Raw genomic sequence first — 22,374 nt, forward strand, 5'->3', positions numbered from 1 at the left:
GCCACCTTCAATGATTTGTGCCCATATATCCCCAGCTCTCTCTGTTCATTCACCCACTTTAGGATTGTACCCTTTAGTTTATAATTCCTCTCCTCGTTCTTCCTACCAAAATGTATCACTGGTAAGGAATAGAATCATCATAGAATCTTACATCACAGAAGGAGACCATTCAGCCCATCGTGCCTGTAAAAGAGCTACCCAAGTAGTCCCACTCCCCTGCCCATTCCCCATAGCCCTGCAAATTTTTCCTTTTCAAGTATATATCCAATTTCCTTCTAAAAGTTAGTACCGAATCTGCTTCCACCACCCTTTCAGGCACTGCATTCCAGATCATTATAATTCAGTGTAAAAAAAAAATAATTCTCCTCGTCTCCCCTCTGGATCTTTTGTCAATTATCTTAAATCTGTGTCCTCTGGTTACTGACCCTCCTGCTAGTAGAAACCGTTTCTCCTTATTTCTTCTATCAAAACCCTTCATGATTTTGAACACCTCTGTTAAATCTCCCCATAATGTTGTCTGCTCTAAGGAGAACAATCCCAGATTCTCCACATAACTGAAGTCCCTCATCTCTGGTAACATTCTAGTAAATCTCCTCTGCACCCTCTGCAAGGCCTTGACATCCTTCCTAAAGTGTGGTGCCCAGAATTGAACACAATACTGCAGCTCAGACCTAACCAGTGATTTATAAAGGTTTAGCATGACTTCCTTGCTTTTGTACTCTATGGCCGCGATCTTACCTCTCGGTCTGGCTTGGGGGCGGGACAGCTGCCTTCCGGGTTCCAATCCCGCCCCCAACAACGTCCGGTGTCAATTGGCCTTGTTAAGCCTGCCCTGTGGGCTTGCCGGCCAATTAAGAGAAAGCCAGTGTCAGATGATGTCAGTTGATGACGTGTCATCTGCCGGTTTTCTTAAAGGGGCCACTCTCAATTTTTTTTGACAGCTGATTTTTCAGTATTTGACAGCATTGAGGTGCTGCAAACACTGACAATCACTGTACAAAGGTGAGCCCTTGCACCTAGGCTCTCCAGTGACTACCTCCCCACCTTAGGCTAGAACAGATGGCAGCTGCAGGTGAGGTTACAGAAGCGATCTTCACTGGTGAGAGAGGTTCTCCCAATGTGGTGGGACTACACAAACACTTCAAAACTTGTCACCTACAGAAAAGTCTAAATACATTAAAAATGAATTTCCCAACATTTCCTTACCTCTGAAACTCACCAGTGCACCATTTGATCCTTCACACCACTTCTGCAGCTGTCATCAGTGCACAAACATTACAGCACGCCACACTTACCTGGCGTGGTATCCGGGCGCCGGGAAGCCCACAGTAGACCTGTCAAAATTGCAAAAAGCCTCTTAACTGCCTGTTAACAACCTGTTAACAAGCAGTTAAGTGCCTATAATCTTCTTCCCGCCGCTAGGTGTCGAGTCCATGCACAAATCGGGGATCCGACACCTGGGAAGATTGCTTGGAGGCGGCTTGACAGCGGGTTTCCGACCCGCTGTCAATCTTTGCGATTTTGCCAGATGTCTCGCCTCCAAACCCGCCCCCTGAATGCCGACAAAATTCCGGCCTAGGTCTATATTTATAAAGCCCAGGATCTCCTATGCTTCTGACCCGTTTTATCGACTTGTCCTGCCACCTTGAAACAGTATTGTAATTTTATTTTCTCACTCACCTATTCGCTGCCCTTCCCACTTCTTTTCTGAAGATATTAACTCTTTGTCAGGTTCTGCTGCCACAGGCAACCCACACAAGAGGCTATTCATCAAGTCTTGACAGTGAGTGGCAGCAGGCTTTTCAACCGTGGGATGGGTGGGACATCACAGCCAAGTCCCAACCTGCCCTCACACACCTACTCCCAGCGGGAGCCCTGGCCAAGTTTCCCCTCCCTAACCCAGGAATATTCACCACCAGTTTTAGCGCCATTGCTGTGGCCTCGGCTGAGTTTAACTAATTCAGTACAGGTTGGAGATCGATCTTGGGGCCTTCCTTCCCTGCGTAGTTCAGCTGCTTACTGTGTAACCCTGAGCCATTGCGGGGGGAGGAGACCAAAAAAATAATTCTATATTTTTAACCTAGACATCTAAACTAAAATGACTGGCCCTAGACTTTCAAAGCCCCATTAACCTGCCTCACCCACTGTCAAAATTAGCATAAAAGTATATTGTTATAAGTCACAGCCGTGGCCCAGTGGGTCGCACACACTCCTCTGAGTCGGAAGGTCATGGGTTCAAGTCCCACTCTAGGGACTGGAGCACATAATCCAGGTGGACGCTCCAGTGCAGTACTGAGGGAGTGCTGCACTGTCGGAGGTGGCGTCTTTTGGATCAGATGTTAAACCGAGGCCCCGTCTGCCTCTCGGGTGGACATAAAGAAACCCATGGCACTATTCTGCGGTGTCCTGGCCAATATTTATCTCTCAACCAACACCTCAAACAGGTCATCAGGTCATTTATCTCATTGCTGTTTGTGAGAGCTTGCTGTGCACAAATTGGCTGCTGCGTTTCCTACATTACAACAGTGACTACACTTCAAAAGTATTTAATTTGCTGTAAAGCGCTTTGGGATGTCCTGAGGTTGTGAAAGGCGCTGTATAAAAGTTCTTTCTATAAATGACATTTTTCTATCTTTTTTCTGCTCTTAGTGGAAAAGCTGAAACCAAGATTACTAATCAATGAGGATGTCTCCATAAGGGCATCAAGCATCATGTTGAAACTGCCGGACTGCGGGGTGTTCGATGCTGCTGCGAGACAGCTGGATGCGTCATATGGTCGCCTCTCAATCTATGTTGTCGTTGCAGAGAACGAAGGTACATTTTTAATTCTTCCATTTAATAGGCTGTTTCATCATGTTTCAGCTGTCCGTGACTGGTCGTTTTTCACATTTGTAACACTGAACCAATCAGACAGTGGGAGAAAACTCCGCTCACTTTGAAGTGCTTTAACTGGTTCCCAATTTAATATCCAGCACTTCCCACAGAAAAACAACCAGCTAAATCCAACCGTACCTCCACAGCTAAACTACTGTCTCTCACGACTCTCTGTCTTCCCCACACCGTCATCACCAGCCTCAATCTCCTGCTTGTTGCTCTGCCCTTCTACCAGTCACTGCCGAGGCTTCCTCCAAATCGCAGGCCTCCACTGTACTCTGCTGCTTGTTCTCCGGCCTGTCCTCCTTAGCTCGTGATCAACACCACAGGAATTGTACTGACTGTAAATTCAGACTGAGAACAAAACTGGGAAAATAGAATAGGTTTTACTTTGGACTCCAGCAAGGATTCTGCGCTAAAGCTTGAAACAGGCCTCCTGAGCTTTCAACTTGGCATCAATAAATGCAGCTTGAAGCATTTGACTGGTTTGAACTGGAATGAGCTCAAATTCATGCAGTTTATCATGTCCATATTGCCTTGTTCATACCAGAATCTCAGAGGAGCCACAGCCTACTGTAATATCTGAAGTTACATTTCTATTCACTGTGCTCTCTATCCCTGCTCTCCCAGTTTGACATGAAGTGGAAAATTCTCTGGAGACATTTCTGATTAAGGGCCCCACTTCATCAGAATTGTACAAAATAAGTGACTTCTCTTTTAATCAGACTTTTGGTGTCTGTTTTTCACCCTGTACATTTCCAGCCAGGCCACTCAAAAACTGAACTCCAGTTAGTAAAGGGTCGACGTGTTTCCTTATCAGCCTCAGTCTTTGGGAGGCAGTGTGTTGAGGAATGATTAAACCAAACTCCATTTCAAAGTTCGCTCTGGTTTCCAACGTGGTCAGGTTCATGTTTTCCTGAATGGTGACCTCCACCGTCAATAGCAATCAGTCACCAACTTCCCCCTCCCTCCATGACACCCTCACAATGCTCTCCACCACTCCCCATCTGAGCGAGCAGACAAACAACCTGCCCACATGCATCCACATATTCCTATCAGCCATGTAATCCATTGAGGGATGTGGTTACATAGGAACATAGGAAATAGGAGCAGGAGTAGGCCATTTGGCCCTTCGAGCCTGCTCCGCCATTCAATAAGATCATGGCTGATCTTCTACCTCATCTCCACTTTCCTGAACTATCCCCATATCCCTTGATTCCCTTAATATTCAAAAATCTATCGATCTCTGTCTTGAATATACTCAATGACTGAGCCTCCACAGCCCTCTGGGGTAGAGAATTCCAAAGATTCACCACCCTCTGAGTGAAGAAATTTCTCCTCATCTCAGTCCTGAATGGCCGACCCCTTATTCTGGGATGTGACCCCTGGTTCTAGACTCCCCAGCCAGGGGAAACATCTTCCCTGCATCTACCCTGTAAGAATTTTGTATGTTTCAATGAGATCACCTCTCATTCTTCTAAACTCTAGCGAATATAGGCCTAGTCTACACAATCTGTCCCTTAGGACAATCGCCCCATCCCAGGAATCAGTCTGGTGAACATTCATTGCACTCCCTCTATGGCAAGTATATCCTTCCTTAGATAAGGAGACCAAAGCTGTGCACAATACTCCAGGTGTGGTCTCACAGGGCCCTATATAATTGCAGTAAGACGTCTTTACTCTTATACTCAAATCCTCATGTAATAAAGGCCAACATACCATTTGCTTTCCTAATTGCTTGCTGTACCTGCATTTTAACTTTCAGTGGTTCGTGTACAAGGACACCCAGGTCCCTCTGAACACTAACATTTCCCAATCTCTCACCATTTAAAAAATACTCTGCTTTTCTATTTTTCCTACCAAAGTGGATATCTTCACATTTCTCCACATCATATTCCATTTGCTATGTTCTTGCCCACTCAATTAGCCTGTCTATATCCCCTTGAAGCCTCCTTGCATCCTCCTCACAACTTACATTCCCACCCAGCTTTGTATCATCAGCAAACTTGGATATATTACATTTGGTCCCTTCATCTAAATCATTGATGTAGATTGTGAATAGCTGAGGCCCAAGCACTGATCCTTGCGGTACCCCACTACAGCCTGCCAACCCGAAAATGACCCGTTTATTCCTACTCTCTGTTTTCTGTCCATTAACCAATCCTCAATCCATGCTAGTGTATTACCCCCAATCCCATGAGCACTAATTTTGTTTAATAGCCTCTTGTGTGGCACCTTATCGAATGCCTTCTGAAAATCCAAATACACCACATCCACTGGTTCCCCCTTATCTATTTGCTAGTTACAACCTCAAAAACTCCAACAGATTTGTCAAACACAATTTCCCTTTCATAAATCTGCGTTGACTCTGCCCACATATTCGTATAAGTCATGTACAGGAAACTTTGGTTTATCTGGAGGTTATATGTCCGGAATACTCGATCTAACGGCAAAAATCAGGAGCCGTTTTCTATAAGTTTTTTTAGTTCTCGTTGCTTTTTTTTCCCCAGTCAGGCACTGCAAGGTCTGTAGCTATAGCAACAGCTTCAGCTAGAGATGCTTGCAGCTGCAGCCGACTGTTTAGAAGCTGTTGCTAAGCAAGTGTTTGTTGTCAGATATGGAGATGAAAACCTCCGTATGCTTCAACATTAACTTTGTATGTCCGGCAGTTTTGATAGATCGGCAACAGCTCGGTCCCGTCGGTGCCGGATATCACAAAGTTTCCTGTAATCCATTGAGGGATGTGGTTGAGCAGCCCAGCTGATTTACCCTCCATCACTCTGGGCAATTGTTTAAGCACCAATTGCTATTTTTCCTTGACAACCAGACTAAGATTGGGAGCTCTTTGTGTAAAGTATGGGGAGTGCAATCCCGATCCTAGCGCTGTCATAACACGTTGGTCCATCAACCTACTGGAACACGAGGATACCAGTCTTCAATTCTAGATTATTAATAAAATCCTCGCTTGCTATTTTCGCCGCACTCTTTTCTTGCTCCATATAATTTTGCTTTTCCTGCTTAGCTTGGATTATTTCTCCTTTAACTTTACTTTGTGGAGTTTTAAGCATTCTTTGGTGTTAAATGACCATGGTGGCTTGCTCTTCTTGATATCCCCCATGACTTTGGCAAATTGCTCATTTCCATTTCCAGTTGCCTACGGGAATTTTACGCTCCTGTCTCTGGGTGCAATCGACGGGGCCTACACTCAAACTGACCCGGAGCGGCAAGGCCCGTATGTTGCACAGCAACACTTCTCTGTATACGACTGCGACGACGGAAAGGATCCCGAACCTTCTGAGACCATGCTGTACTACGTGATTGGCTCCAATGGCACGTGCCACTCATTGAAGATCATATGTAACAACCAACTGCGCTCTAACACAACCTACAGGTGAGCTTCCCCCTGACCATTATGGGGGTGTCTTCAGTGGAAGAGGGTTGAGTTGTTTCAGAAAAGACTTTCAAGAAATATATAAATCTGCCCAATGCATCCTAAAGATAATGGCTGGATCCCCTTGGGGTTATATGCTCTTAAAAGTAATTCATTTGATTTGAAAATAACAGAAACTTCTTTTGGCACCCGCACAAAGTCTGACTGGAAAATTAGATGGGGTGCTAAATGGGCTGATATTCTGATTTAATGAAACAAAAGCAGAAAATGCTGGAAGCACTCAGCAGGTCAGGCAGCATCAGTGGAGAGAGAAACAGAGTCCACATTTGAGGTCGATGACCTTTGATCAGAACTCGGGTATAATGAACCTCTGCCCATTTTTCTGATTGATTATACTCGCTAAACAGAAAATCTACCCTCGTGTGCCTATCTCCAGTTTGTATATTTGAGCTGGGTTGGTTTGGTTGTTGATTTGAAAGGATAGTAGAGCTCTCCTGAGGGACATTTTTATTCAGAAAAATGATGTTTCTGGTTTCCTCGCCTCTTCTCTTGAAGGCGCTGGCTCTTGCTGGGACACAGTTCCATTGGAGCCAGCACACCATCTGGTACACTGTCCACATGGTCATTCTTCATCTGTGAGCCTAGGCAGTAAATGTCGGCAGTTGAGGGGGGCCCATCATACCTGAGCCCGATCCTGTCCGTACCTGCTCATTTTCCAGTTGCAGTTACTGGATAGAGATCAGGAGCAGGAACCCTGGCTGTTATTCCCCCTCACCCACCTCTAATCGCTAAGGCTAATTATAGTGCCCTGAATGTTGGACAGATTCAGATCATCTGACTCAGCATAGACCAAGGATCGAACAGTACACATTCTGTTGTATATGGGTTCAAGAAAGAAAGAACTTGCATTTATATAACGCCTTTCACGACCTCAAAGCATTTTGCTGCCAATTAAGTCATTTTTGAAGTGTATTCATTGTTGTATTGTTGAAACACAGCAGAAATTTGCGCACAGCAAGCTCCCACAGACAGCATTGCGATAAATGACCATTTAATCTCTTTTAATGATCTTGATTTAAGAGATAAATATTGGACAGGACACTAGGAGAACTCCCTGCTCTTTTTTCACCAATACCATAGGATCTTTTACATCCATCTGAGAGGGCATGCAGGGCCTCTGTTTAATGCCTCATCCGAAAGATGGCACCTCCAACAGTGCAGCACTCCCTCAGTACTACACTGAAGTGTCAACCTAAATTAAGTTTCTGGAGTAGAGCTTGAACTCATAAACTTCTGACTTAGAGGTGAGAGTGCTACCACTGAGCTAACCGGGCTAAGTTGACAATACAACCCCTGGCAATACAATTTGTCATAAGTAGAAGATGGTGGATATTCAGGGAAGGCAAGATGGAGAAAAAGTGAAGAATAATGGAGATTGCAGTGAAATATTCAAGTATTGCTCTCCTTGTGGATTAGTTGGGAGTATTTAGTTGCATTTGTTTGTCACTGCCTCAGATAATTAGCTAACAGATTAACAGCCATGGAAGCCACCTACAATCAAACAATGATTCCGTTCTATCCTTTCTCTTCAGTCACTTTGACCAGTTTTCCCAAGGCATCGCTTGTTATAGTGCTGAGCCATTACACTAGAAGAACCTTGGTTTGATTCCTGTGCTGTGCTGGGTTAGCTGATCTCAGCCGGGGCAGCAGTTGAAGTGCTACAGTTGGCCTCAGTGCCCCTGGGCTAGGGAGGGGAAAGTCGGCCAAGGTATGCCTTCCTGTTCACAAGCCAGTGACCAGTGCCAGAAACTATGTGCATTTGTAGTTTTTAGATGAGAACGGGATCACGCTTTACTGTCATGTCCTCCATTGCTCAATGTTGATGTTCAGGCGTGAAGAAAGGACTCTGGGTGTGAGGTACTGGAGCCCTCATGGGACTGTATCCCAGAAAAGGCCAGCACCTTTAGGAGAAGTAGGGAGGAAATTGGGGGAAGGAGATAAAAGATCTCCTCTGGTTAACAAAAAGTACTTGGTGAAAGCTCCAACTTGCTTCAGTTTGGGATGGGATTTTGAGAATTTTACTGACTTGGATTTTGTCATCTGCAGAATCAAGTACCTTCTGGTTGATGAACGTACAGGAGAGATCATGAGCAGCAATTGGTCAGATAAGTTCACGACCAAAAGAGGTGGGTTGTATAAACAACCAAATCAAAATAAAAACATGGCTCCTAAACTTCTAGTACCAGGAAGGAATGAAAGAAAAAGAAAGACTTGCATTTATATAGCGCCTTTCACGACCACCGGATGTCCCAAAGCGCTATACAACCAATGAAGTGCTTTTGAAGTGGAGTCTCGGTTGTAATGTAGGAAACCCAGCAGCCAATTTGCACACAGCAAGCTCCCACAAACAGCAATGTGAAAATGACCAGATAGTCTGTTTTAGTGATGTTAATTGAGGGATAAATATTGGCCAGGACACCGGGGAGAACTCCCCTGCTCTGCTTCTAAATAGTGCCACGGGATCTTTTACGCCCACCCGAGAGGGCAGACAGGTCCTCGGTTTAACGTCTCATCCGAAAGACGACAGTGCAGCACTCCCTCAGCACTGCACTGGAGTGTCAGCTTAGATTATGTGCTCTAGTCCCTGGAGTGGGACTTGAACCCACAACCTTCTGACTCAGAGGCGAGGTAGCTACCAGCTGGCCACAGCTGACATGCTATGGCCGAAAAAGCCTTGCACTATTGCCTTCCCATGCTCTGGAACTTTTAATTTTTCCAAAGTAAAAACATTGCTGATTGCAATCAAGGGGTGCTTGCTGGTGAATGGGTTCTTAAAATAGCTCTGGCACTGCATGACAGCGTGCAAGTATGGTGTCACAAAGGCTGTTGAAATTGAGCTCAGTTTCCCCCTGCCCCCATTGCTGTAACGTCGGTAGTTACAGCTAAAGATTGGCGGTTTTGAAAGAGATGCACCGTTTGGCTCAGCTGTGCAATCAATGAACTGCTTCTGTTGGAAAGGACCCGCACAGATCTGCGCTGATTGAGATGATTGCCGTCATTATCAATCAGAGGAAACTTCTTGCTTTCCTGTAGATTAGGAATAGGATGTTAGCAGGAGTCACAGGGGTCAGGACTTAGTCTAGGAAATCAAGGGTCTAATCACGAGGAAAGAATGCAATCACAAGGAAATTTGACTGGGTTTTCAATGAAAATCATGATATTGTGTGCACTTAACGGAGCAGATCCAAGGGTGGAATGGAGGGGGTTGTGTGTTTCATGCTCTAGCTTGGCATACCAGAGTGGCAGAACATAGGGTTCTGCTCGTAATTCCCCACATGTCTAGTGCACAGTTTGGTTGCATCTTCGAGAAGATGATAAGTAAAGGGCAAGAAAGAAGATCAGAGAGGAGAGCAAGCTGGGGACAACCCAGGTGTAGGTCAACCAATGGTCCTCTTGAGCAGGGAATTGTGCATGATGCAAGTAGATCTAATTCCCATCCAGTTAACCTTGGAAGGGTAAGGATATGTTTTGCCTCCGCTTTGATGCCTCCTTCAGCAGAATAAGATCTACCTACACCATCCAGGGTCACACAGTACGAGTGACCTTCTGACTCGAGTACCAGAGAGCTGTTGCCACCAATGGAGCCCTCTCCCAGCATGCCTCACACCCTTCAGGAGAGACCGGGTAAAGGGAAGGGTTAAAAAAAAATGGGGAAGGGAAAGGAACAAATCCAAATTTGGGAATATTTGTTATACAGGACAAACTATATCCTGAATCAATAATTTATTTAATGAAATATCCATTTTATTTCCGCTTGAAATAATCAAATTTCAACAAATAATAGTTAATGTGCTATAATATCCCATTCTCCAAGTTGTGTGAACAAATACAGCTCGGTGTATCATTTTTATCATCCCAAAGTGACATCTTTGCTTCATTGCTAAGATGCCCTGCCCCTTTTCCCCCTCCCCCGCGCCAACTACTTTCCTGAAGGGTGTGAGGCATGCTGGGATTAGGCTCCATTGGTGACGGCGGCCACTGCTGCCTGAGGCAGATGGCCACTGAGCGACAGGCTGCTGGGAGGCGAGGTCAGGCCTCCCTGCTCGGCCTTGGTAGTCCAGAGGCATTGGCAGTCCACGCGTAATCGCTCTTTTTTTTCATTTGCGGCACAGTGCTCTGTTCTGCCTCTCCTGTCTAATTGTTGCGTTTTGTCTCACACCAGCTATCCCATACCAAACACTGGAGGAGGATTGGCAGTACTCAGCAGGGATGATTGTCATCACGGCCGTGTCATTGTTTCTCTTCTGTCTCCTATTTCTTGGCCTCCTCTTCATGTGCTGTTACAGGAAGAAGAGGTAAGTTGAGAGGAATAAAGAAAAAGAGATTCAAAAGAATTATATTAGAAATGAGAGTGTATATTTATGAAGAAAGGATAAAATAATTGGGGCATTTTTCACTGGAACGAAGGAAGTTAAGGGGGTATCTAATAGAGGTAGTCAAAACTATAAAAGGTTTTCATACGGGAAATAGTGAAAGATTGTTCCTACAGTTTTGAAAAGGAAGAATATAAAAGGATACGGGAAGAGGGCAGGAAATTGGGATTAGAGTGGACAGCTCCAATGGAAGAGTTAGCATCAGCCAGGCATCATGGACCCCTGTGCTGTAATTCCTTTGATTGTATGTCTAAACGATTTATGGTTTCCAGTCTTCATCGTTGTTTTGAATTTTAATCTAAAACAGGACTGGAACAATGAAGAATAATTGGACAGGATACGATACTCATTTTATAAAAGATAAGCGCAGGAACAATTTTCTCACAGCAACGGGTGAAAGACTGGAAAACGAGAAAGTGAACAACTCGCTGTTCTTTCTCCAACCCCAGGACCAACGTTCCAATGAGGACAATACTTCTAAATCCTGGAACATTCCAGAATACCACAGGTGCTTGCTCGCTAGTTTTGTTAGCAAACAGATTACATTGGAAGAGTCAATGATTTCATTATTGTTTGTTGCTGAAATTGGCCATACATTACCCGTGTCAGGTACGAGGTCTGAATCCTACACCGCAGTGGCTAGCTACGTGCATGAAATACTGGAGGGGATCGCATTATTCCTTTTAACAAAACAAAGTAACTTTTTTTAAATGGAGGAAGAAAAACATTTTAGACATTAGAAAATGTTAAAGTATTTTAAAGTGTTTTTGTTTCTTTCCAGTGTTTATGGGGAGAGGGGACCGCCAATAACCCGAGGGGTGCGCTCCAATCACCTGTCGTTCAGTTGTATCTCCCCACCCTTGGATGAAGGCCTGACATTTCAGAAGAGGTACCCACCATCATCTCGTGTATCAGTGAAGGGTCCTGGCCCCTCGTGTAAGCTTCTGGTCAACCAGTTCAGAGTCAGACAGAGGAGCTTATGACACTGCTACTGGCCCAAGCACAAACCTCCAGGGGAACGGGCCTCGGAATAGAAAAGAGGCCAGGTAGAAAAAAGGGGCGCAAATAAGAGAAAAACAAGAGCAAGGTGGGGCGAAATGAGCGAATGAGAGAGAGAATGTAATTGGGGGGAAAAGGAAGAGTGAGGGACAAAGAAGATGAAATGGACAATGAAAGACTGTGAGATGGAGAAAATGGGAAAGACAGACAGAGGGAATAACAGGTAATGAAAGCAGAAATATGAGAGAGAGAGAATGAGAATAGAGAAAGGGAATGTAGGAGTATTACATAGAATATATGGCACAGAAACAGGCCATTCGGCCCAACCAATCCATACTGGTTTATGCTCCACTCGAACCTCCTCCCATCTTTCCTCATCAAACTCTGTCAGCATAACCCTCTATTCCCTTCTCCCTCATGTGCTTATCTAGCCTCTCCTTAAATGCATCTATACTATTCGCTTCAACCACTCCCTGTGGTAGCGAGTTCCACATTCTCACCACTCTCTGGGTAAAGAAATTTCTTCTGAATTCCCTATTTGATTTCTTGGTGACTATCTTATATTGATGGCCTCTAGTTTTGCTCTTCCCCACAAGTGGAAACATTCTCTCTGTGTCTACTCTATCAAAACCTTTCATAATTTTAAATATTGGGTCACACCTCAGCTTTCTCTTTTCAAGACCAGCCTGTTCATCCTTTCCTAATGGGTATAACCTCACATTTCTGGTATCATCCTTGTAAATCTTTTTTGCACCCTCTCCAGTGCCTCTATATCTTTTTATAATATGTTGACCAGAACAGTACACAGTATAAAAGGAAATCTAAAAAGGTGACTCAACCGTGGATAACAGGGGAAATTAGAGACAGCATAAAATCCAAAGATAGGGCGTATAAAATAGCCAAAAAAAGCGCCAGAGCGGAAGATTGGGAACAGTTTAAGATAGAGCAAAGGAGGGCAAAGGGCATGATCAAGAGGGGCAAAATAGCTTACGAAAACAAGCTGGCGGAAAATATAAAAACTAACTCCAAAAGCTTTTATAAATATATCAAAAGGAAAAGACTGGTGAAAACCAAAGTTGGTCCATTGCAGTCAGATACGGGGGAATATATAATGGGAAATAAGGAAATGGCAGATCAACTAAATGCATACTTTGGGTCAGTCTTTACGAAGGAAGACACAAAAAACCTCCCTGGGATATCGGGAAAAATAGGGACATTGGCAAAGGAGGAACTGACGCAAATCAATATCTCTAAGGATATGGTGTTAAGGAAGCTAAAGGGATTGAAGGTGGACAAATCCCCAGGGCCTGATAACATGCATCCTAGGGTACTGAAGGAGGTGGCCCTAGAGATAGCGGATGCACTAAGGATGATTTTTCAGAATTCATTAGACTCGGGAACAGTGCCGATGGATTGGAGGGTAGCTAACGTTACCCCACTATTCAAAAAGGGGGGTAGGGAAAAAGCAGGTAATTACAGACCTGTAAGCCTTACATCAGTTGTGGGCAAAATGCTGGAGTCCATCATTAAGGATGAAATAGCGGAGCACTTAGCAAATGGGGACAGGATAGGACAGAGTCAACATGGATTTACAAAGGGTAAATCGTGCTTGACTAATCTATTGGAATTTTTTGAGGGAGTAACTGGTAGAATAGATGGGGGAGAGCCAGTAGATGTGGTGTACCTGGACTTCCAAAAGGCCTTCGATAAGGTCCCACATAAAAGATTAGCATGGAAAATTGAGGCTCATGGGATAAAGGGGAAAGTTTTGGCATGGATAGGGAACTGGCTGTCAGATAGAAAACAGAGAGTTGGAATAAACGGCTCATTTTCTGAATGGCAGGCAGTAACAAGTGGGGTACCACAGGGATCTGTCCTGGGCCCCCAGCTGTTCACAATTTACATTAATGACCTGGATCAGGGAGTCGGATGCAGCATTTCCAAATTTGCAGACGACACTAAACTAGGAGGGGGGGTGGGCTCAGAGGAAGAGACCAGGAAGCTCCAGAGCGATTTGGACAGACTGGGCGATTGGGCGGATAAATGGCAGATGCACTATAATGTGGACAAGTGCGAAGTTATCCACCTTGGGTGCAGGAACGGGAGGGCAAATTATTATTTAAATGGCAATAGATTGGGAGAGGGGGAAGTACAGAGAGACCTGGGTGTTCTTGTACACCAGTCACTGAAGGCGAGCATGCAGGTGCAACAGGCGGTCAAGAAGGCAAACGGTATGCTGGCCTTCATAGCAAAAGGGTTAGAATACAGGAACAGGGATACCTTGCTGCAGCTGTACAGGGCACTGGTGAGACCACACCTCGAGTACTGTGTACAGTTTTGGTCGCCTCATCTGAGGAAGGATGTTCTTGCCATGGAGGGGGTGCAGCGGCGATTCACCAGGCTGATACCAGGAATGGCGGGAATGACCTATGAGGAGAGACTATGTAGTTTAGGGATGTACACACTGGAGTTTAGAAGATTGAGAGGGGACCTCATAGAAGTGTATAAAATTCTGACAGGTCTAGACAGACTGGATGCAGAAGGAATGTTTCCCTTGGCGGGTGAGAACAGAACTAGAGGACATAATTTAAGGATAAGGGCTAAACCATTTAGGACAGAGATGAGGGGGAATTTCTTCACTCAGAGAGTGGTGAACCTGTGGAACTCATTGCCACAGAGGGCAGTGTACGCCAGCTCATTAAATATATTTAAGAGGGAATTAGATATATTTCTACGGGCAAAAGGGGTTAAGGGTTACGGAGAGAAGGCGGGGACGGGATACTGAATTAAAGGATCAGCCATGATCTCATCGAATGGCGGAGCAGGCACGAAGGGCCGAATGGCCTACTCCTGCTCCTATCTTCTATGTATCTATGTATCTATGTACTCAGGTTTGATACATGTTTAGCATAACTTCCCTACTTTTCAATTCTATCTCTCTAGAAATAAACCCTAGTGCTTGGTTTGCTTTTTTATGGCCTTGTTAACCTGTGTCGCTACTTTCAGTGATTTGTGTATTTGTATTCCCAGATTCCTTTGCTCCTCTACCCTATCTTATTTTCCAACTAATATGTGACTCTCCCTATTTTTCTTACCAAAATATAATACACTTATCTGTGTTGAAATTCATTTGCTAATTATATGCCCATTCTGCAAAGTTATTAGTGTAATTTGTTGCAGTCCTCCTCAGTATTGACGATCCCCCCCAATTTGGTGTCATCCGCAAATTTAGAAATTGTGTTTTTGATTCCAAAGTCTAAATCGTTAATGTAAATTGTGATCAACAGTGGTCCCAGCACTGAACCTTGTGGAACACCACTGCCCACCTTCTGCCACTGTGAACAGCTACCCTTTACCCCTACTCTCTGCTTTCTGTCTTGAAGCCAGCTAGTTATCCGTTCTGCTACTTGTCCCCTGACTCCGCATTCTCTGACCTTATTCATTAGTCTATTATGTGGCACCCTTATCGAAGGCCTTTTGGAAATCTAGATAAATTACATCTACTGCATGAGTACAAGCTGCATTTCAATTAACTAGTTGGAAACAAAATATAGAACCATAGAAAGAGGCTATTCAGTCCATCACGTCCCTGCTAACTCTTTGCTGGTGCAATCCAGAACTAATCCCACTGGCTACTCTCTCCATAGCTCTGCTGAAATGTCTTGTCCAGTTTCTCCTTAAAAGATGCCTCTTGTGCCAAGTATTCCATGTCCTAGCAACTGTGTCTCTGTAAAGGATGCAGACTTGTGCTCACTATTAACTTACCACCATCTTTAGTTTTTATTTGGATTTTGCACCCGATGTTATAACCTGCCTCCTACTTCTCCTTTTGCCCTTTTGTCTTTTTTCCCCTCCATTGCTGCTCTGGACAGCAACTTCCTCATTTTTCCATTATTTGGCAAGTGAGGCAAGGATCATTCTGATTAGGAAGAAAGGGGAAGACTGAATGATGAATCAATCCCTGTGCATCTCCAAGGTTACTTAGCGATATCAACAACAGCAGCTTGCATTTATATAGTGCCTTTAGCATAGTAAAACGTCCCAAAGCGCTTCATAGGAACGTAATCGGACAAAAACTGACACCGAGCCAAAGAAGGAGACATTAGGGTAGGTGACTAAAAAGCTTGGTCAAAGAGATAGGTTTTAAGGAGGGTCTTAAAGGAGGAGAGAGAGGCGGAGAGGTTTAGGGAGGTCATTTCATAGCTTAGGACCTAGACGACTGAAGGCACGACCACCAATGGTGGGGTGAAGGGCGTGGGGGGTACACAAGGCGCCCAGAGCTGGAGGAGTTCTCAGAGGGTTGTATGGCTGGAAGAGAGGCCTACAAGTCAGTCATTTTCTAACCTTGTAGATTGTGCCTGAGGGAGAGGGGGACACAAATAGCTCAAAAATGGGGAGTGAAAAAGACTTGAGCATTAAAAAGAGAAAGAATGTCTATATTTTAAAGGTTTTTATTTTCTTCCCAGTGATTACAGAGACAGTGGACCGGCTGTAACCCAAAGGATGGGCTCTGATCATCTGTCATTCAGTTGTACCTCCGCGCCCTCTGATGGAGGCCCGACATTTCAGAAGAGGTACAGGCCATTGTCTCATTACTAGTGGAAAGACTTCACTCTGACCTGTGATGACAATGGTCATGGATTATGGGACTGAAAGCATTAGAAATGTATTGCCTTTTTTCTATCCCTTCCACTCCCCTGCTCATCCGACGGCCAAGTGAATAAAAACACCAGGGGTATAACACTGAGCCATGCAGGCAGAAGGCCCCAGGCTGACCTCCTGGTCTGTGCTTGAGTTAGATGACTCCAGCCAGGCAGTAGCTTCGGGTGCTGCAATCGGTCTCAGTGCCCTTGATTCCCACACTTGATTGCTGTCTAGTGGCCTTTGAGGGAAACTTCACATGGGCAGAAGGCAGGGACAGGGTACTGAGTTTGGATGATCAGTGATGATCTCTGATGTGCCTCAATAAATCCGAGACTCAATGTTAGCGGAACAAAACAAGGCTTTTATTAACTTAGAAAGTAACACACAGTGGAGAGGTGTCTCCCATCCAGAAGCCTGCTGTACTGGATGTGAGACACGCTGGGCCTGCTTACATAGGGGCCAGGTATGGGCGGAGCCCTACACACAATACAATACAAGGTGAGGAAACGGAACTGAGGTAAGGGAAATGAAACTGAAACTAAACCACAGTCACAGGCACAATCACACACAGAGAATACAGATGAGTGATGAATGGCATATTTCATCACAATCTCATTGAATGGTGGAGCAGGCTCGAGGGGCCGAATGGCCTACTCCTGCTCCTATCTTCTATGTTTCTATATGTGAGTGACAGGGTTCATCTGGCCTGTGACATCATTCATGACAAATGAAGCATTTAGTCCAATATTTAGTTTAGTGTAGTCTTTAATTCTATCACAGGACATAAGGGTGTTAAGAACCAACTTCACTCTTAGAAGAATGCTCTTTTTGTTGCAATAATCCGCTTGCCTGAAAAACAGGTATCCAAGGGACAGGTCAATCTATTCAGTTCAACTCAACTACAGATGCTCTGTGTGATTTCTTCATATGTGTTTGATTGGAAATTCCTTTTGAATTTAACAGATAGTTACTTAAATTCGCAAAGCCTGGTCATTGTTTTTGAAGGCATTTATCAGCTGCTCTTTTTCAAAGCAGTCAGACTGAAACCTCCAAAGACTGTTATCTAAGTAGCTAATGAAAAAAGGGTAAAGAACCACAACATAAGAAAATTAATTACACGACAGTTCAGAGCTGTGAACTATTTTTTATTTTCTACTCTACAAGTCGGAACGAGCTTTTGGCTGAGTGGTTAACATTCCTGCCTCTGAGCCAGTAGGTGTTAGGTTTGAGGCATGCAACAAACAGTTCCAGTGAGTAGAGACTGGAGAAATAACAACAGGAAATGCTGGAAAAACTCAGCAGGCCAGGCAACATCCGTGGAGAGGGAAATAGAGTCAACGTTTCAGGTCGAAACCCTTTGTCAAGACTGAAAAAACACAGGAAATGAAACAGATTAAAAGGCCAGGCTGGGAGAGAACAAAAGAGAAGTGAAGAGACATTAAGAGGTATTCAAAACAAGACGAGATGGTGATCGGACTAGTGGAGACAAAAGACAGCTCTAGATTAGGTGTGAAATGCGCTGGCAGAATGGGAGACAGCTGCCATGTAGGAGAAAAAAAAAAGGGGGGGAAGGGCCAAAACAAAGGTGTGGATAAAAAATATAAGTAAAAATGTAATGGGGGCCAATTTATGATCTGAAATTGTTGAACTCGATATTGAGTCCGGAAGGCTGTAAAGTGCCTAATCGGAAGATGAGGTGCTGTTCCTCGAGCTTATGCTGAGCTTCTGTGGAACAATGCAAGAGCCCGAGTATGGTGAGGCCTGAGTGGGAATGGGGCGGTGAATTAAAATGACAGGCGACTGGAAGCTCGGGGTCATCCTTACGGACTGAACGGAGGTGTTCCGCAAAGCGGTCACCCAATCTGCGTTTGGTCTCCCCAATGTAGAGGAGACCACATCGTGAGCAGCAAATACAGTATACTAGACTGCAAGAAGTACAAGTAAATCGCTGTTTCACCTGGAAGGGGTGTTTGGGGGCCCTGGACAGTGGGAAGGGGAAGGTATAAGGGCAGGTGTTGCATCTCCTGCACTTGCACGGGCAGGTGCCGGGCGAAGGGGAAGGGGTGCTGGGGGTGATAGAGGAGCGGGAGGGAGCGGTCCCTACGGAATGCTGAAAGGGGAGGGGAAAATGCGTTTGGTGGTGGGATCACGTTGGAGGTGGCGGAAATGGCGGAGGATGATCCGTTGAATGTGGAGGCTGGTGGGGTGAAAGGTGAGGACAAGGGGAACCCTATCGTGGTTCCGGGAGGGAGGGGCAGGGGTGAGGGCAGAAGTGCGGGAGATAGAATGGACACGGCCAAGGGCCATGTCAACCACGATAGAGGGGAATCCTCGGTTGAGGAAAAAGGAAGACATGTCGAAAGCACTGGTGTGGAAGGAGGCATTGTCGGAGCAGATGTGGTGAAGACGGAGAAACTGGGAGAATGGAATAGAGTCCTTACAGGAGACGGGGTGGGAGGAAGTGTAGTCCAGGTAACTGGGAGTCAGTGGGCTTGTAGTGAATGTTGGTCAATAACCTATTCCCAGAGATGGTGACGGAGAAGTCGAGGAAGAGAAGGGAAGAGTCAGAGATGGACCATGTGAAGGTGAGGGAAGGGTGAAAATTGGAAGCAAAGTGAATGAAATTATCTAGTTCAGGGCGAGAGCAGGAAATGGCACCGATACAGTCATCAATGCACCGGAAAAAGAGGTGAGGGAGGGGACCCGAGTAGGACTGGAACAAAGAGTGATCCACATATCCCACGAAAAGGCAGGCATAGCTAGGACCCATGCGGGTACCCATAGCAACACCTTTGATTTGGAGGAAATGAGTGGAGTCAAAGGAGAAGTTGTTCAATGTGAGAACAAGTTCAGCCTGGCGGAGGAGGGTGGTGGATTGGTGCTGGTCGGGCCAGTAGAGACTGGAGCTCCGACTCTAACCACTAAACAAGAAAGATCCCATGAAAGGTACAAAGGCTAAGTACTCTATAGAATTATCAGGCCCAGAGTGGTCTCCTGGATTGGTTTTGATTGCCATAAAGGAGTCTGAGAAATTTCCCAGAATTTTTTTCCCCAAATTGCCCAGGGTTTCTATCTGGTTTGTCGCCCCCGCCCAGGAGAGCACATTCCAACAAGAGGGAAGGGTAAAGGAACCAAAGCAAGGGCTCCTTGGATGACGAGGGAGATAGAGATGATGATGAAACAAAAAAAGGTGTATGATGCATGCCAGGTGAATTCTTCAAGGGAGAACCAGACCAAGTGCAATAAGTTGAGAGGGGGAGTGAAGATGAAAATAAGATTGGCAAAGAGAGAATATGAGAGTAGAATGGCAGTTAACATGAAAGGGAACCAAAAAATCATCTTCTGGCATGTAAACCGTAAGCAGGTAGTAAGAGGCGGGGTGGGACCTATTAGCGACAAAGAAGGTGATATATGCTTAGAGGCGCAGGGCAAGACTAGAATACTCAGAGTACTTTGTATCGGTGTTTACTAAGGAGGTGGATGCTGACAAAATATCGGTAGAAGCGGAAAAAGGTAGAAGCAATGGAAGGGGTGAAAATTGATAGACAGGATGTACTAGAAAGGCTAAGTATACTTAGAGTGGATAAGTCGCCTAGTCCAGTTGGCTTGCATCCCAGGTTGCTAAGGGAATTGGGGGAGGAGATAGTGGAAGCGATTGCCATAATTTTCCAACCTTCCCTAGATGAGGGGGAGGTGCCTGAGGATTGGAAAGTGGCAAATGTGACACCATTGTTCAAGAACGGGCGTAAGGACAATCCTAGAAACTACAGGCCGGTCAGTTTAACATCAGTGGTGGGTAAAGTTTTAGAAACAATAATCAAGAAAAAAATTAACAGGCACTTGGAGAGGTTTAAGTTAATTAAGGAGAGCCAACACGGATTTGACTAACATAATTGATTTTTTTTATGAAGTAACAGGGAGGGTTGATGAAGGGAATGCGATGGATGTTGTCTACATGGATTTTAGGAAGGCGTTTGACAAATTACCACATAGAAGGCTGGTTAACAAAATTGAGGCTCATGGAATAGGTGGGTCAGTGGCAGCTTTGATAAGGAATTGGCTTAAGGATAGAAAACGGCGAATTGTGGTAAATGGCTGTTTTTCAGACTGGAGGATGGTAGACAGTGGTGTTCCCCAAGGGTCAGTGCTGGGGCCACTGCTTTTTTTGATATATATAAATGAAATAAAGAATAGATTTGCCTTCCAAAGCTAGGCTTTATTAACTTTAAAATCTGCAGCACATCTTCCCACATCCAGTCCCAACCAAAGCTGGAAAAGAACTGAATTTAAGGTGGCCACAACACATCATGTGATCATCAACTACCAATGAGGTTACAACATATATCCCAAGGCAGTTAACAAACAACCAATCACAATACTTTTACTAACAAGGAATAATCACCACAATAAATGACCTGGATATTGGAATACAGAGTAGAATTTCTAAATTTGCCAATGACACCAAACTTGGGGGTGTGGCAAACAATGAGGTTGATGCCAATCGACTGCAACAGGACATAGAAAGGCTAGCAGAATGGGCAGATGGAATTTAATACAGAGAAGTGTGAGGTGATGCATTTTGGCAGAAGGAACAGGGGGAGGCAATATACACTTTATGGCACAGTTTTAAAGAGTGTGCAGGGACAGAGGGACCTGGGAGTTAATGTACATAGGTCCTTGAAGGTGGCAGGACATATCAAGAGAGTGGTTAGCAAAGGATATAGGATCTTGGGCTTCATAAATAGAGGTATTGAGTACTGTTGTGTATGTAATATGTGTGCTACTTTGAACCTATGGACAGGACTGCACTACTTGTTGGGCGTAGTGATACGCAGTACCACTCCTGGCCATAGGGGTATAAATAGTACTGTGGGTACTGATCTCCCCTCAGTTCCCGCCTGTGGGCATGAAGTAAAGACCTACGTATAGTCCCTACCTCCAACCAGTAAAGACCTGTTTTATTGTTACTGATTAAGTCTGAGTATTAATTACTTGAACAACTCACAGATTTAACACTGGCGACGAGTCTGATTCGGACCCTGCGGCAGTCACTCCACGGCAGCTTCGTCCACAGCCAGGACGTTGCAGAGAGGTTTCCACCCTCTCCACCCCACTGGAAGACATCCTGACCTCGGAGCCTCCATCGGCGACCGTCAGCTTCTTCTCCAGCTTGGTGGTGGGTAAGCCGTTGTCTGAGCCGGGCAGCGACGCGACAGGCAGTCGACCGCGTTGGCCGCACGAACGGGGCTGGGGGAGCTGGAGGAATAGGGCGCGAGAGCCGCTTCGAGCGGGAGGCGTTTCAACAGAGCGATCGCATCTCCTGATAAGAGCCGAGAGCCGCTTCGCGATCCAGCGACCGCATCCGCTGATAAGGGCCGCACTCGGGCGATCGCGGCGAAGATAAGGACCGCACTCGGGGGCTGAAGGGAGACGGCGTTGGGGGACGGGTGAAGACCGCCAAGCGCGGGAAAACCGCCATTTTGTGGGCGGAGGATGACGGCAAGAGCGGGAAGCTGCCATCTTGGATAGCAGTAAAAAAAAAAAATCTGAGAAATTGCAAATCTACAATGCCTAAACACGGGAATATTAGCACCTTTGATAGTGACCTCGAAGATTGGGCCATATATGTTGAAAGAGTAAAAAATTATTGTAAGGCCAATAAAATTCGTGACCAAGATAAAGCTCTAACATTATTAAATTTAATGGGTGCGAAGACATACGGGCAATTGAAACACCTGTTATCACCAGATGAACCGGCGGATAAGACGTTTGATGAGATTGTTACTGTCCTGAAAGATCATCTAAACCCCACGCCGCTGATGCTAGCGGAACGATTTAAATTTTACGACAGAAGGCAGCTACAGCATGAAAGCAATGCTGAATATTTGCTGGAATTGCGTAAATTAGCGAAATATTGCCAGTTTGGAACGGGACTGACAGAGGCACTTCGAGACAAATTTGTGTGTGGTTTATTTAAACAGGATACACAAAAGCGACTGCTCGAGGAGAACGAGCTGACGCTTGAGAAGGCGG

The 22,374-nt window shown here is 45.2% G+C and overlaps 1 protein-coding gene across 1 annotated transcript in view; it reads left to right on the plus strand.

Moving 5' to 3' along the window:
• Positions 1–22,374, plus strand: part of LOC147105997 (uncharacterized) — a 297,066-nt gene that overhangs the window by 243,236 nt on the left and 31,456 nt on the right. Inside the window, exons 36-41 of the mRNA XM_086009782.1 lie at positions 2,650–2,814; positions 6,025–6,265; positions 8,372–8,451; positions 10,488–10,620; positions 11,006–11,206; positions 16,164–16,271. Coding sequence (XP_085865908.1) covers positions 2,650–2,814; positions 6,025–6,265; positions 8,372–8,451; positions 10,488–10,620; positions 11,006–11,206; positions 16,164–16,271 — 928 coding nt within the window. The remainder of the gene's footprint in view (positions 1–2,649; positions 2,815–6,024; positions 6,266–8,371; positions 8,452–10,487; positions 10,621–11,005; positions 11,207–16,163; positions 16,272–22,374) is intronic.

Source organism: Somniosus microcephalus, chromosome 16 (assembly GCF_052327205.1).
Source record: "Somniosus microcephalus isolate GS21.2 chromosome 16, FLI_Smic_1.0, whole genome shotgun sequence".
Lineage (NCBI taxonomy): Eukaryota > Metazoa > Chordata > Chondrichthyes > Squaliformes > Somniosidae > Somniosus > Somniosus microcephalus.